The sequence below is a fragment of the Prosopis cineraria genome, unplaced genomic scaffold (assembly GCF_029017545.1).
Source record: "Prosopis cineraria cultivar Desert tree isolate PC_DT_omini unplaced genomic scaffold, ASM2901754v1 PC7, whole genome shotgun sequence".
In the NCBI taxonomy this organism is placed as follows: Eukaryota; Viridiplantae; Streptophyta; class Magnoliopsida; order Fabales; family Fabaceae; genus Prosopis; species Prosopis cineraria.
Genome location: NW_026555338.1, coordinates 20,539,542 through 20,556,389, shown reverse-complemented (window position 1 = coordinate 20,556,389; position 16,848 = coordinate 20,539,542). Strand labels below are relative to the sequence as shown.

The 16,848-nt window shown below is 31.3% G+C and overlaps 2 protein-coding genes across 3 annotated transcripts; one reads left to right on the top strand and one right to left on the bottom strand.

Annotated features, from left to right (window-relative positions):
* Positions 1 to 3,421: 3,421 nt before the first annotated feature.
* Positions 3,422 to 8,519, bottom strand: LOC129315670 (signal recognition particle 14 kDa protein-like). Of its 2 annotated transcripts, XM_054959552.1 has the most exons (4): positions 8,357 to 8,515; positions 7,856 to 7,949; positions 7,654 to 7,763; positions 3,422 to 4,127 (listed from the first exon to the last, which is right to left on the bottom strand). In XM_054959552.1, exons 1-4 carry the CDS (start codon positions 8,357 to 8,359, stop codon positions 3,972 to 3,974), a joined length of 363 nt encoding a protein of 120 aa, XP_054815527.1. In that variant the 5' UTR covers positions 8,360 to 8,515; the 3' UTR covers positions 3,422 to 3,971. The 2 variants fall into 2 exon arrangements, with proteins under 2 accessions (XP_054815527.1, XP_054815528.1); XM_054959553.1 differs by having other exon boundaries at positions 7,654 to 8,048; positions 8,357 to 8,519.
* A 5,501-nt stretch (positions 8,520 to 14,020) lies between these two features.
* On the top strand, positions 14,021 to 14,907 carry LOC129315668 (21 kDa protein-like). Its single transcript, XM_054959550.1, has one exon. The coding sequence runs from the start codon at positions 14,195 to 14,197 to the stop codon at positions 14,780 to 14,782; it is 588 nt and encodes a 195-aa protein (XP_054815525.1). The 5' UTR covers positions 14,021 to 14,194; the 3' UTR covers positions 14,783 to 14,907.
* Positions 14,908 to 16,848: the final 1,941 nt, after the last annotated feature.

Here is a 16,848-nt window from a genome sequence, read left to right as displayed (position 1 = left end):
TCGCTTTATCCAAAAAAAAAAATCAGAATTCTTCCCAGGGAAAGGCATATATTTGAAGAAAGAAAGTAGAAATTTGTGATGATAGGTATGAGTTTTCTTTGCACAATAATAAAAAATAATATAAGGAGTATGATTTGCATTTACTTTAAAATCAAGAAAATTAATGAAAATATTTCACTAAACAATTAAAATACAAAATAATTACAAGTTATATTCCATGGACAAAGGATATAAATTTGAAATTAAAAAAAAAACCACTTTACAAATTTCATTCAAGAGGCATCATAGCTATAAAAACAAATATGTAAACTTGTCTTAAGAAAACAATCTCTGTGCCTCTAAACAAACACATAAATGCAAACGTTCTAAAAAAAAAAAAAAACATAGATAGAACACAAAGCCTTACCACGAAAAAATGGCATGTGGACCAATGAAGCTGTATATGGTTGAACCAAACTCATATCAACCCGTGAAGAGAGGTCTTTGTATTTAGCATTTAACCATACTTTGAATACAATTATATCTATGATATAAAAGGTTTGATATTAGTTACATTGGAAGAGAACTTCAAGGTGAACCTTTGGGGTGGCTAGAGAGTTATACATGAACATCTATATATAATATAAAATATATAAGAAAAGATTGTAAGTGGGGACTCATCTTTAATTAGCTTTTTGTAAAGTACAGCCCCACAATCTATTTATATTTTATTATGGAAAAAAAGGAGGAAGTTTATATCATATAAAGAAAATCTCAGTTAATTAGATATGGAAGGTGAGGATTCTTGTGTAATCCAAAGTATTTATGTGCTTTACGACAAGTTAACAACTAAAGTTACATTACTTTAAACAAGCATATATAACATCTAGAAAATACCATTTACTAAATATTATGACTCTTTTTTAAACTTGACATAAAGCACAAGATCACAATTTAAGTATATTTATAATGAAAAAAGAAGGATATTGTTCATGCATAATTGCATATCATATGAAGCATATCTCAATATTAGATATGGAAGGTGAATATGTTTGTGTAATCTAAAGTATTTATGAGCTCCACGTCAGGTTAGAAGCTAATGTTTTAGTTGTTTCTAGATTTGATCTATGCTTTTTAAATGTGTATTTTAAAAAATGGTGCATAAATAAAAGGAAAAATTATTAACATATAATTTCCGTGAGGAATATAATTTATTTACAAATAAATCCATGAATTTGTAAAAATACTCTTAAGATTTTATTGGGATTTGGTTGTAATAAATTTTTCCTGTGAATTGACACAAATACTCCTTGACCTACCCTTTATTGATCAATGTTGATTATCAATCGACCAGTCACAAAATTTTTTTATACATTTGTTAAAATAATGATGCTTTAATATTTACAAGTAAATTTTCATTGATTTACTTGTAATTTGATAAAGTTTCACTTATAAATATTAAAGCATCAATATTTTAATAAAAATATTAAAGAACAGAAAATTCTTTGTTTGGCCAGTCAACGGCCGCCCTGTTGACTATTGACTGCCCCATGACAAATTTTTCATACACTTTCTATTTAAATAACAATGTTTAGCAAGTAACATTAAAGAATTAACAAGTTACAAGGATTGATAAGGTATTTGTCAACAAGTTTTCCTAATGAGTTAACAAGCAATATTATTGAATTAACAAGTTAAATTAGAGTTTTAATAAATCACCAAGATTGAATATGCATAAGGTATTGTCAACAAGCTTAATAGTTATTATTATTATTTTTAGCCACCTTGGAGTATTTATCTTCCAGTGGCCAATGCCAAAGCTCTAGTAGTTTTCATGAGGGTGGTCCGACAATGGAGTTTTGGTGAGGTAAATTTTTTTAAAAAAATATATATAAAGAGCATAATAATCAGTTCCCTTCAAAACTTATTTTCAATTTAGTGTGTTGATTCTACAATGAATTTTTAGAATTTATTAGGCTTGATTCAAAGTAATGTTACATCACTGCACCTATATTAAAATTCTCCCAATTTTATTTATAGATGGCGATGTAGTTGGAAATGGAGTGTAAAACTCGATCATGTGATTTATGTTTCATTTTACCAAAAGATATCGAACATTTGATGTAAAGTTTTCTTTCTTGGAAATGAAAGTCGCGATGGTAATTTTATGTTTAGAGACAATGTGTTGGCGTATCTTTTTGGTGGACAGCAGATCTTGAGGGTGAACATTAAGAGAGTAGTTTAAATTCACTTGAGTAAAATCAGGTAATTTAAATACCAATGAAGAATATCTTTTCAAATGAATAAAAATAAGATACATAGATTTTCTACGAATTATCTAAACAACATTAAAAGTAAAACATCTTTTCAAATTATTAATGAGTGATGATTTTAATAAAAAGAATCATGGCTATTTAAATATGAGGTTTTGAGTTTGAGTATGTGTGAATACAAAAAATATCTTTAAAACAACTACCCTGAGTTCAGCCAAGCAATGGAAGAACATCTTTTTAAATTAGGTTTAAACAAAAAATAATGACCTTTTATCCTTTTCTAATTTTTAAACTAAGAGCTTGTAAATAACTTTATGTTTGCTTTTTTATTAGAAGACTTTTGTTGGTTGAATAGCGTTACCAAGAATTTTTTTTTTATTTACACCATCCCTCAATTTTCTCTATATCTCCCTCCTTTCTCTTTCCTCTCTCTCTCCGTTTTCCCTCATTTGTTTAAGAGGATGACAATTAAATCTCAAAACATTAAATTAATATCAATTAAATTTCTGACAAATTTTTTTAAAAAATAAGTTTGACAATGTCGATCCAAATTACTATAAATCCAAAAATTTTACTTGCAAATAAATATTTAAATATCAAATATAATTTTTAGATTATAACAAAAATTTATGTTTATAATTATTTGAATTAATATTAATAATTCCTTTTGTAAAAATTTTTTTCAAAACCAAACTGTCATTAATTTATTTTGAAACCTAACTATCGTTCTCCTTTTTTGTTTAACATCAACTTAAAATAATCTCAATTTCTTAGACAAGACTTGAGGGAAATGTTAACTGATACGATACCATGGCTCCATGACCATACAGATCACCCCCTTTTTCATAATCTTAAATTATTAGATTGCCAGACAAAAGGAGAGTGTGCATCAAAATGTTGTTACTGAATCAAACCTTTTTTTATTCCATAGAAAATTCGACTGAGTTTTATGTTGGCTATCGATAATCCAACACAATCCTCCCCCTTTATTCACATTTAGGACTGGCTATGAAACATATACCAAGTTTGATACAAATCTTGTTATCTCAGAAAAAATAAATTCCTTTCTCAACTTGACAATCAGAGAGTAATCTTTCTTGCATCCATGCTTATTGTGAGCGCATATACAATACAAATATACCCTTCAAAAAATATATTTGCACACAGAGGACAGAAAAAGACAATTATTTAAACTTAAACCTTAATTTGAATGGAGAGAAAAAAAGGAGAAAAGAAAATTAAAAGGGAAAACTCTAACATAAAAATAACAAAATCACACCTAGTTTTCTCTTCTTCATATTTTCTTCCCACTTTTTTCACCATCCAAACCAAGCTTATGCGTTTTTGGATGCAGATTAAGGTATTGAACTATTCTCTTTAGTCTCTCTAAGAAGTACTGCTTATGACGAAAGCATCCATATAGACTTAGCTCCTAGTTTTTTCATGCGGGTGTGTATAATGCACCAGTAAATATCTGTTTTTGTTATGCATGAAAACTCCACACAAAGCGACTTCAGCAACTACTTTTGCTTAAAATGGTATTAAATGTGATTAGTTGTATACCTTATCCTCAAATTGATCAAAATTGCAAGAATTCTTCTAGCTTTTCGTTTTCACTTCCAAAGAAGGAAAGAAAAATCAAAGGCCTGGCACTGAAAACACAATAGTCTTCTTGTGGGTTTGGACTGAAACTCCGAGCAAAAGGATAAGTCTGCAGATTCAAGCCTTCTTGGCTTTCTTTGAACTGCCTTGTCTTTTATCAGTTTCTGCAGACTTCTTCTTGTCCTTCCTTTCTCTCTTCTTCAGAGCAGTCATGTGGGCCTTCAGTATAGTTGCATAGGAAGATTGAAAGCGCAGGTGATCTTTTTGTCCAACCTTCCAATGGGAAAAACCAGTACTTATCAGAAGTGACATCAGCTTATAAAAACATGAAATTATGTTGATTGCTGAGAAAGCAAGAGGTTAGAAGAATCTAGGACTTAGAGTTGACAACAACAACCCTTATCTCATTAGGTGAGATCGATTACATGAATTACACAATACTGTTGCATTCATTTAAATCTCTCTACAAAGTGGGATGGGAAACTTTACCTCAAAAGCTAGCTATTGAAGTGGGAAAACCAACCCATTTAAATACTGATAGAGACTTGGTAGTATGGGATACCAAGTCCCACATTGAGTAGTATGGGATGCTCAATTGGGTATACAAGTGGGTTGGTTCTCCCACTTTAACAGCTAGCTTTTGAGGTAGGGTTTCCCATCCTACTTAAGTACCTATCAATTGGTATTAGAGCCTCGTTGTCGGTGGTTCCGGAAAAGGCTACCCACAAAGGGTTCTGACCGGAAGGAGACCAAGTTAAGTGCTGTGGGATGTAGCCGTCGGGATGTCGGCTTTCCATGGGAGGCCAATTGATAGAGACTTGGTAGTATGGGATACCAAGTCCTACATTGAGTAGTACGGGACGCTCAATGGGGTATATAAGTGGGTTGGTTCTCCCACTTCAACAACTAGCTTTTGAGGTAGGGTTCCCCATCCTACTTAGGTACCTATCAATAATAATGGAACCCTCTATTCTAATAAGCTTTAAACAAGCATAAACCAGAAACTACACCACAAATGGGACTGAAAATTACTACTACCGAATAGCAAAGTTGGATTACAGCAAAATAAGGAACTGAAAATTACAACGTACTGAAACAGAAACAGCACAGAATACACTCCACCAAACAACAATCACAAAATATAAGTCACTCACTTACATACACACACTAAGCAGAAGATAAAATGATAAAGAAAGATGACTTCCTCCACCCCCAACTTGGCATTCGAGAGGCCAGAGCTCTCCTTACCACTCTCAATATTCAAAATAATCCCCCCCTCTCTCTAGGCAAGGAGGAAGATTTAAAGACCTAAAAAGTGACTCTAGCACAGCCCTTACCCCTAGAAGACCCTTAAACATCACTAGGACTCTAGCACATCACTAGGCCATCAATTACTTTCTTTTTTCCCCTCATAACCAGGATCCAAAAGGGCAAACATCTGAACCAACGATAATGTTATCTTTTAACCTCTTGCCTTCCTTGATTTCCTCTTATAGGTCTTAGTAAAATCATGACCTCAATCAAATACTTCATTGAACATCCCATACTACTTAATGTGGGACTTAGTATCCCATGCTGACAAGTATCCATCAATTGCCTCCCCTCCAATGGGAAGCCAATGGCTGTTTCCTGCAGGTCATAACCCTCCATGGATAACCGTCTTCAAAACTACCGACAACTAGGCTCTAATATCAATTCATGGATATCTACATCGGATAGACGCCCTAACTCAAAAAGCAAGTTGCTAAGGTAGGAAAATCAACCCACTTAAATACCCCAGCGTTCCATACTGCTCAATGTGGAACTTGATATCTCATACTCTACCAAGTCTCTATAACACTACTATAGTGTATTGATCACACTTGGACAACCCCTAGTTTAATTCTCGAATCTCATGCTCCTATTGGCAAGGACTAAATCATAATTAACAAGAAATTTAACATACCAAGCTGCAAAGTCAAAGAAAGTCAACAGGTCATCCATGCTGCTGCCTTGGATTTTCATGCCCTTAGCAAGCATGAGTTTTATCAAATAATTTTAAGGCTCTTGTTGTTTCGAAGACAAAAATTTCTACCTTGTGTTTGTTTTGTTAGTAAAACGAATTTCTAGGAACATCTTTTTCAAACGACACAAATTTCCTTTTTTAAAGAAAATTTTTCCTTAAAAAAGAATATAGAAACCATGTAATTTTTTTCTTCAAATAGCTGCTATCAGCTTAGCACCTTCACTTACACCCAGGCACGTCTATATGCACTCAAACGCACACAATATATACATAAACAATTGAACCAATGGATATATACACATGCAAGTACAGGCAAATTATGTATGCATATACAAATGTATGAACTTGCACTGATAACCCCCCTCCCAAAAGAGGTGAAAAAAAACACACACATACACGCTCTCAGTGCATGCATGTGTGCGTCTGTGTTGGGACAACACATGCAGGCGTATGCATATGTGCTCATCATCAGCCACTGAGCTACTATTCTCAACCTTTTTTTTCACATAATCCAAACAAAACAGTAGCAAACTTTGGGCAATTTCTAAGCAACTTCCATTTTTCTAGGAACAAATGGAGCCCAAGTTGAAATGAAATTAATATTCCAGATCATGCTTGACTATATAACTAGATTGTGGGGCCCATGCTTGCACAGAGCCTAAGATGAGTAAACACTATTTATGATCTCTAGAGAAGTGCAAGTTCCTTTAGATTTTATATTGATATGCTGATACTTGCCAATTGATATTTCAAAGATATTCCAAGTCATAATGTTTGTGAAGGTTTGGGGGGTCTTTTCATTTGAAACAATTGCGTGGACGAACTGCATTGTCATGTGTCTTTTGCATGGATGATCACCAGGGAAACAAAGAGGATTAATCTAGAATCAGTATGAAAGTGATCTCCAGTGTATAACACGCAATATGAAAACAAATAAATTGAATGTCAGTTGGGAAATTATAACGTTATCATCATATTCATAAAAATAATACATATTAACTAAAGATACATCAAGATTGTCAGGATTTATAAACTCACCAAAGTAATCTAATGGCTTTACTTCTTTTCAGTTTCACACTGTGCCTTTTGGTGTAGTTGTCTTCCTAGTCAAGAGCTACAAGTATTAACCATAAGAGAGGATGGGAGGGAAGGGGTGGAAGGGAAAAATTACTTTCCCCTTATTTATTTTGAAGAATGGAATTGCATATTACATTATGCAGGATTTAAGAATTAAAGTAAGCATTTCCCCTTATTAGGAGGAGATGAACATGTTAGGATTTGAAGGAGAATGGTTCCCCTTCAATCAACTTCTCCTTCAAAAAAAATTAAACTCTCAAACAAAGTAAGTGTTTCTATTCCCCCTCTTCGCAACTTTATAACTACTCAGGACTCGGGAGATCATGTCTGTGATAATAAAACTGTTCAAACAAGACATACCACACTAAGATAGTAATACCCATCATAATTTTTCCAGAAACATAGCAGTCTCTCTATACTTTTTTCTTACTTAAAGGAGAACTACTACAGCGTAAACATAAATAGCAGAACATTTATAGTACTGCAAAGCAGAAGGTTTCATCTAAGGTACCACTGCCTTGCATGTCTGCAGCTTTAAATCGGGAAAAGAAAATCTCAAGGCCACAGATTTATGATCTGAACCTCTACGATTAACACAAGTGTGAGACCCAGAAAAACACACAGGTGAAAGCAATAGATGATAAATATTAACATAGAAATACTACCGGAGGGCAAAGACAAGTGAAAATATTAATTTTGAAAAGGTAAGACACATACTGAAGTAGAAATCGTCTTTTTCCCATCAGTAGCGCGAATGAGACATCTATACTCAATTGTTTCACCAGCAGAAGCCAATTTATTCCTCTGCACTTTAGACTTTAAGGAGGCTAAAGCCACAACAAACGGCAAAACAACAATAAATTCCCAAATAGATAAACTTAAAATATGAGTCCATGAAGAAGAGAACAATGACACACACATCGTTTAAGAGTAACCCAAACAGAGCCCTTCTCAGTGCTTCGCTCGAACATGCTCGTCAGTTCATTAAGGAACGGATCTAGTTGAAGCAGAACCTAGCGAATTTGGGAAAGTCGAAAACGTAAGGTAGAATGACCCAAAAATATGTTTACAACATTCTGCACATTTCTTCATCTTTAGTTCAGACCATTGCTCTACACAATTAAAAAAATAGAAATTCAAAAGTAAACAACTATTTTCCTAGCAGAATCCTCGTCTGAAAACAAAAAAAGAGCAGTTTCCTGACATAATTCCAAAACTCACAAACCCACTGGAAACTAAAATAAATCAATTTAAAATAATGACGGATAAATTGTTCCAAGGCTAGTAAATTTCTACAGGAGATAAATGGGAACACGCAATTTGCAGCAAATCACTAAGACGAATCTGAGAAACTTGGGAGAAGAACAAAGAAAGATAGAATTCATAGAAGATCGATTGAGAGAAGGGACAGAACGGTTACCATAGTTGAAGGTCACAGAATTATCGGAAATTCCGTCGCCGGTTAGATCAAGGCACGGTGAGTCGGGAAGTGAAGAGAGGATCGAAGACGGGGTTTAGGAAAGCCTGTAGGTGGATGCAGGGGTGCACAAAAGATTCGACGGGAGTCGACTTCAATTAAGTATGGTCCTTCTCGTGAAAAGAATTGTATTAGATAATTTATAATTTAATTTATTTTTGTGATAATTTGAAGATTAATATGGTCGAATTTACTTTATAAGATTAGAAGATTAGTCCTGTTAATTCATTAATTCAGTACTCACTTAGCTTTTTTCTTTTCCTTTTTTTTTTATAATAAACAATAATTCATTTCAATCTAATAAATTTAATTAAAATAATAAAAACACTTATAATCATAATAAATTTATAATAATTTCTAATATCAAGAAAAAAAATATTTCAATTACAATTCAAACTTCAAATAATTTAAATCTAACTTCAATAAAAACATTTAACAAAGTTTAACACTATATTATATTTGTCATGTAATTATCTCCTTAGTTTTAACAAAAACAAATTCAACAAATCTTCAAATAACTATCTCCTTAATATCAATAACGCTTGAAGCATCTGTCAAAAATAAATTATATACACATATATAAAGTGATTAGTAATTGTAAAAATGTAATATATAAATTAGATGATGCAACAAAGAAATGTGATTGACGGAGGTGGGCTGTGGTGCACCAGAGGAGGGCAGGGGCTAGAGTTTCAGTGCACTAAAGAAATTGAGGATAAGAGTAGAGTTGAGTGAGTGGCTGAGTGCTATTGAGTAAGCTGTGCAATAGTGTTGAGTTTTTTTTTTCAATCAAAGTGCAAAGTACAAGGCAGAACTAAGATTTTTTTTTTACTTTTTGGTTAGAAGACTAGAACTTATTAATTAACAATTTATAAATTAATTTTAATTATATTAAAACAATTATATAGGACTAGACCAGACCACTTAGTCTAGATATTTGGTCTCTAGTCTGGTCATACCTGAAAAATCAATCTTGATCCTGTCTTTTTGGTTTTTTTATCCTATAAGATCAGTATTTTACAGGACTGGATAGGATCAAATTTTTATGAGTCAGATTGGATCAAACCAGACCACGAAACTTTTGCACAACCTAGATGTATGTTTGATGAATCCAGCATTCTTCGCTAGGTTAAACGTGTGGGTGCTTTGACGGAAGTCAAAAATAAAAAATAAAAGCGAGAATTTCAGTATAAGATCCCACAAGCAATTTAATTTCAAAAATAAACGAAAAGATTCTCAAAGTATAGCGCTGGAATTTGCGATATTTAGTAGGTAGAATTTTAAAAAAAGAAATAAAAAATATATCTACCACATCTTTTCAGTATACTTTTATGTATATTAAGCATATTATAAAATTATACTTTAATTGAAAATGATCAAGGTATCAATTTTTTTTTTTTTTAAATTCACCCATCTAGCAACAGCCACTAGCTACCTAAATAAAAATTAAAAAAATTAAATTGAAATTATGATAATGGTAGTACAGGTAAGACTACTCTATAACATGTCTTGACATCTTTGATATTACGTATCCAAGGAGGAATTATCTTCACTCTGGCTTTCATTGGCATTGCTACCACAATATTGCCGTCTGATAGAATTGCTCGCTCAAGGTTTGCCAACGCTATAGACATTAATGAAGATTCTATTTGTAACATTAAGAAAACATTCACCATTGACAAATTTATTAATGGTTAAAATTAATTTTGTGTTTTTTCAAGTGTTTGGTTAATAAACCAAATAACCAATTTTTTAATAAAAAAATGATTAAAAACATATCCAAACACACACCTAATCTTTTAAAAAATGATGACTTTTCACACCTGATTATAGAATTGGTATAAAAGAATATTTTTTGTAAAAAAAATTATTATAGTAGTGTTCTCCTTTAAGGTGAATTATGATTTTTTTTTATCCAAATAAGAGATAATTGTCCTCAACCAAAATTAAATTAAAAATTTATGTATGATACATTGAAATTATATTTTAAATAAAAATAATAATAAATTTTGAACAATTAGATGTTCTTCCCATATATTCTATGATTAGTATAGGGTTGCCAATAGATTTTATAAATGTTTTGTTATAATGATAATAATAAATATTTTATTTTGCAATTATAAGAGATTAAAAGAAAAATTTTTTTGCTTCTAGTGATGGTTTTAATAAATATTTATTTTCATTGTTTTTGTGTAAAAGTATGAACATAATTTTTATTTGGGTAAATGAAGGTCATTTTTATAATGTTTTTAATTAGTTATCTTATTCGCATTTTAAAAATATGCATATCAAATATATATTAATTAATTAATTAGCTCCAAAAGTTTCATTACGACATCAGATTAGTGACATGCCGTTGTAATTGACCCTCTGTTGTGTGCTATCATTATTCACAAAAGTCGAATTTAATGTCACTTCAACTTCGTTAATCCAATCCCCTCTAATTCAATAAAACCATTGACCCTTTAATTTTTTTTTTTTCCCCTTTTCTTTTTTCACTTGAAGACCCTTCAATCCAATCAATCAATCATTGAATATAATAATGAACTATAATTAGTTCTTTTTACCAAAAATCTGTTATTTTTTTCTTTCTTTCTTTAAATCGTCCGCTTTTATATAAAAATAAAATATATTTTGATATTTTAAAAATCTTAAAATGGTAAATTTTTATATGTTTAATGACTTTTCAAAAATAGAGGAGTGTAAATGTTATATTTTTATTTTAAAAATACAAAAATTTATTATTTTTAATTTTAAAATATCCAAATACTTCTCATTTTATATATGTAAAAGTCAATAATTTTAAAAAAATGAAATTAAGAAGTTAACAACCAAACAGACCTAAAGAACAAAGGAGTTGGCTAATCCAACAACAAAAAAAAAAAAAAAGCACCGGGCCAAGTGGAGTAGGTAGACAAATGGTGGATTCGCGAAGTGGTGAAGGGGTGCCGATGAAAAAGGCAGTGTGAATAGGCCTAAAAAAATTTAAAATACCTGAATAGCATTTTAAGTTTTTTAAAACAATATATTAAATATTAATTAATTACTTAAATTTTAGCATATTTGTGCTAAGAACCATATATTTGAATATAGTATAATAAATATTTTCTTAAAACATTTAACATATTAATATTGTTATATTTTTATTATTTTTAATCTATAAAATATCTTAAAATAATATTTAAAATATATTTTAATATTAATTTTTAAACTTTAAGACCCATAAATTTAAAAAAGTGATGTATGAAAAATTATTTTAGAAATTAAAATATTATATTTCTTCTCAAAATATGCTGATTTTTTAAATTATACATCAAATATTAAAAAAAATGTATTTATGAGTTACAGTATAAAATGTTCATTTAATCTTATTTATGAGTAATTTTTTAAGTAATATTTAAAAATTATTTTTAAAATTATCCTTTATTAATATAATAAAATATTATTTTTTAAATTTATTATATAGTTGTATATTTAAAATTTTATATAAATTTATTTTTTTATATTGATATTGATAAAATTAATAAAAATATTTTGTAAAAAGAAAAGAAGGAGGAGTGACTAAAAGAGTAGGGGAGTCGTTTCCTTTTTTTTATTTTGTTTATTTTTACCCTTCGTTTATTATATAATGTAAAAAATATTATATAATAAATGATGAAGATATGAGAAGTTGAGAAAAAGAGGATAGAATAAAAAGGGGAGCCCTTGTGACTAAAAAGAATAGGATGGTGATTGCCTTGAGGGCGTTATGCCACGTGTAGGAGGATAAAAACTGAGGCGTGCAGCCTCGGATAATAATCATTGTGGGGTCCCTCCTGTGGCGATCTGTTCGGGCTAACACAAACATAATAAATGCCGTCTTCCTTCTGTCTACTTCTCGCTCGCGAGTCAGGCGGCATCACCCGGATTTGGAATCTCATCACTTTATTCCTTCCCATTTTTCTACATTTTTTACATTTCCATCATTCATTAATTTTATTATTTAAAAAATATATTTAATAAAATAATCAAATAGTAGGAATTGGACAAATGGAGGGAAAGAGATCCTCTCCCGTCCCACCTACTGTTCTTTTCAGATTTTGAACACGGTGGACGATTTTTTTAAACACAAGGCTACAGTAGAAAATTGTATAAAAGGATCAAATCAGGCCATGTTAAAAGATAAAATACTTCTACAATCATTAGAAGTATCATTAAGTAATATAGTGTTAAAATGGTCACTAGAGGTCTTATGAGTAAAGAGATTGACATAACGATTTACTTCTCTGTAAAAGTGATCCAGAGTGACCTCTCAGTTTCTTATGATGAGATTTCTGATGCTTTTGATGATAGTTGAGAGTGGATGACCCTGAATTAGATTGCCATTAATGAGGAATATGGCCTCCTTTGAGTTGATACAAATATTAAGTGTGTGTTTGATTTTCAGTTTGTTAAAAGTCAGTTTGATGAAAGTTCATTTAGCAAAAGTCAGTTTAGTAAAAGTCAGTTGTTGTAATAAAATTTATGTTTGAATATATATTTTTAAAAGTCAGCTTGACAAACTGAAAGTTGTTTGAATTAATAAAAATTTGTACTTGTAAAATGTATTTTTAAATATACAATTATCGAAAAAGATATTAATTTATGATAATTTATAACTTGACATGTTTTATTAAAATTAAATGTTTTTCATTAAAAATTTTATTTTCTTGGCACATTTTATTATTTGGATAATTTTTATTCTTATTTTTAAAATTTTAGTTGGTTGAATTGCATTAGATTAATTTAACTTTAGTTACTTTGTGTTTTTAAGAAATTGGAGGGCCAAGTTGGTAATTTACTCATTTTTATTTTAAATTATATTTTTAACTTTTCAAAAGCAGATCATCTGGCATGAAGGAAAAAGAAAAAGAAGAGGAGAGAACGCAAACAAGGGGAGATCATCATCTCGCACGAAAATCGCTCTTCACCACTTTCTCTCGGTCAGAGCTTGGTCGCATGAGTTCGTCGAGAAGGATCTGCCATAGCCACTTGAGTTTAGGGGGGCAACGATAGTCCACTGTGATGAGCATCTCTGAAATGGTGGAGATGGAGTGACAGAACACGAGCTCACTCACGACAAGAATAAAAAGAACAATGAAAGGTATCATGATCAAATATAAAATTAGGTATCAGTTATTATCATGCTCAGATCACACTTACGTTTGAAAAGTAACATCCTGCAGCTTTTGAAAATCCACGTTCAGTCCATCTCCAAATGCACTTTTTCAATGTGCTTTTCTTAAAAAAAAAAAATTCTCCCAAATATCATTTCACATCTTAAAAATAATTTTTTTTTTTGAGATGTGGGATGTAGTTTTTCCAAATATCATGTAATTATCCAAAAATTGACGATGATTGAGAAATTAAAGCAAAATCAATTCATTGGTAATCCCCATGATTGTAATCTCTAGACTTGGATCCTCTCATTATTTTCCTCATTTTCTTCTCCTCATCTCATTCTCATCTTCGGATAAAAAATTGAATGGCTAAGATTTATTTATCAAAAATTGAAAGGTGAGAGGGAAATGAGAAGAAGAAAAGGCAAAAAAGAAAAAAAAAAACACAGAGAGAGAGAGAGAGAGAGAGAGAGAGAGAGAGAGAGGGAGGATCTAAATCTGTCACACATTTTTGGCCAATATCTCTGCAACGTTCTATGGTTAGGCCTTCTGGAACCCCCTGTAAGCTCATAGTGGACGATTTAAATATAATGTCGATCGAACTCATCCTCTTCGTGGCTGAGTCCTTGATTTCGTCATCACAATGGCCAAACCTTCTGTTCTCTCTCTTCTCTCTCTCATCGCCGTCATCTCCGTCTCCGCCGCCGCCGCCGCCTCCGCCTCCTCCACCTCAAACTTCATCAAAACCTCCTGCAGCACCACCACATACCCTCCTCTGTGCTTGAAATCTCTCTCCGACTACGCCACCACCATCCAACAAGACCCTTACAAGCTCGTCCAGACCGCTCTTTCCTTCTCCCTCAACAAGACCGTCGAGACTCGTGCCTTCGTCTCCAAGCTCCGATCGGTCTCTGGCCTCAAACCCAGGGATCTCACCGCCCTCCGAGACTGCACCGAAGAGATGGCCGACAGCGTCGACCGGCTCGGCCGGTCGTTGAAGGAGCTCAAACTGTGCAAGCCTAAGAGCGAGGACTTCACGCGGCACATGAGCAATGTGGAGACCTGGGTGAGCTCTGCTTTGACGGATGAGAGTGCTTGCAGATATGGGTTCGCCGGAAAAGCTTTGAACGGCCGGATCAAGGCTTCTATCAGAGCTAGAATGGTTAATGTTGCTCATGTTACAAGTAATGCTTTGTTTCTTATCAACAAGTATGCGTCTGGCAATTACTGAGATATAAATTTATATGTAGTTCATGTAGAGGAAGATGAATCTCTCTATGGTTTGATGCTTTGTCTCTGTGCCTGGACTTAGCTTTTGGTTCTTGCTTCCTCTTTTTTTTTTTTTTTTTCTTTTGATGACCATGTTAATAATAAAGTTGGTTTCATTTGGTTGATGTCTGATTCAGCTTGTGTGATATGATTTAAAATTATATACATAGAAATCTTCAGTTGTTTTATTTATTTATTTTTTAGATTTTTGTGCCTTATTTATTTATTTTTCCTCTAACAAATGTGCTGTATTCAATATAATACATTTAAGATAAAAATATTAACAAGGTATTGTCAACAAATTTTTGGCAATATTAATAAATTAATAAGTTAAATTAAAGTTTTAATAAATCACAAAGATTGGATGCATACAAGGTATTGTCAACAAGCTTAATGATTATTATATTTTTTTATGCGGTGTTGGGTTAAACCCCCCTAGCCACCTTGAGGTATTTATCTTCTAGCGACCAACACCAAAGCTCCAGTAGTCGTTGTGAGGGTGATTCAACAATGGGGTTTCAGTAAGGCAAATTTTTTTAAAAAAAATAATATATAAGGAACATTATAATCATTTCTCTTTAAAACTTAGTTTCAATTTAGTGTATTGATTCTACAATGAATTTTTAGAATTTATTAGGCTTGATTCAAAGTAATGTTACATCACTGCTCCTATATTAAAATTCTCCCAAAAATGGACTGTAAAACTTGATCATGTGATTTATGCTTTATTTTACCAAAAGATATTGAACATTTGATGTAAAGTTTTCTTTTTTGGAAATGAAAGTCGCGATGGTAATTTTATGTTTAGAGAGAATGTGTTGGCGTATTTTTTTGGTGGACAGCAGATCTTCAGAGTGAACATTCAAGAGAATAATTTGAATTCACTTAAGTAAAATCAGGTAATTGAAATACCAATGAAGAATATCTTTTCAAATGAATAAAAATAAGATACATAGATTTTCTAAAAATTATCTAAACAACATTAAAAGTAAAACATCTTTTCAAATTATTAATGAGTGATGATTTTAATAAAAAGAATCATGGCTATTTAAATATGAGGTTTTGAATTTAAATACGTATGAATATAAAAAATATCTTTAAAACAGCTACCTTGAGTTTAGCCAAGCAATGGAAGAACATCTTTTTTAATTAGGTTTAAATCATACATAATGACTTTTTATCCTTTTCTAATTGTTAAACTAAGAGCTTGTAAATAACTTTATGTTTGCTTATTTATTAGAAGACTTTTGCTGGTTGAATAGCATTACCGAGATTTTTTTATTTAACTCCTTCCCTCAATTTTTCTCTATATTTCCCTCCTTTTTCATTCCTCTCTCTCTCTCCATTTTCCCTTTCCTTTTTTCCATTTTCTCTTTTTGGTTCAGAAGAGAATGACAGTTAAATCTCAAAATACTAAATTATTATCAAGTCTCAATTTTTTTTAAAAAAAATAAATTAAAAATATCAATTCAAATTATTACAAATATAAGAGTTCCAATTACAAATAAGTATTTAAATATTAAATATAACTTTTAAATTATAGCAAAACTTTGTGTTTATATCTGTTTAAATTAATATTTATAGTACATTTTGTAAAAAAAAAATTTAACTGTTATTAATTCATTCTTCTAAGACGTAACTATCATTCTCCTTTTTGTTTAACATTAACTTCTAATAATCTCAATTTTTTAGACAAGACTTAAGGGAAATGTTAATTGATGGGATACCATGACTCCATAACCATACAGAACACCCCTTTTTTCATAATCTTAAATTATTAGATTGCCAGAGAAATGGAGAGTGCGCACATCAAAATGTTACCATTGATTAAAACCTTTTTTATTCCATATAAAATTCAATTGAGTTTTATGTTGGCTATTGATAATCCAACACAATCCTCCTCCTTTATTCACATTTAGGATCGGCTCTAAAACATATACCAAGTCCAACACAATCCTCCTCCTTTATTCACATTTAGTACCGGCTAAAAAACATATACCAAATTTGATACAAATCCCGTTATCTCAG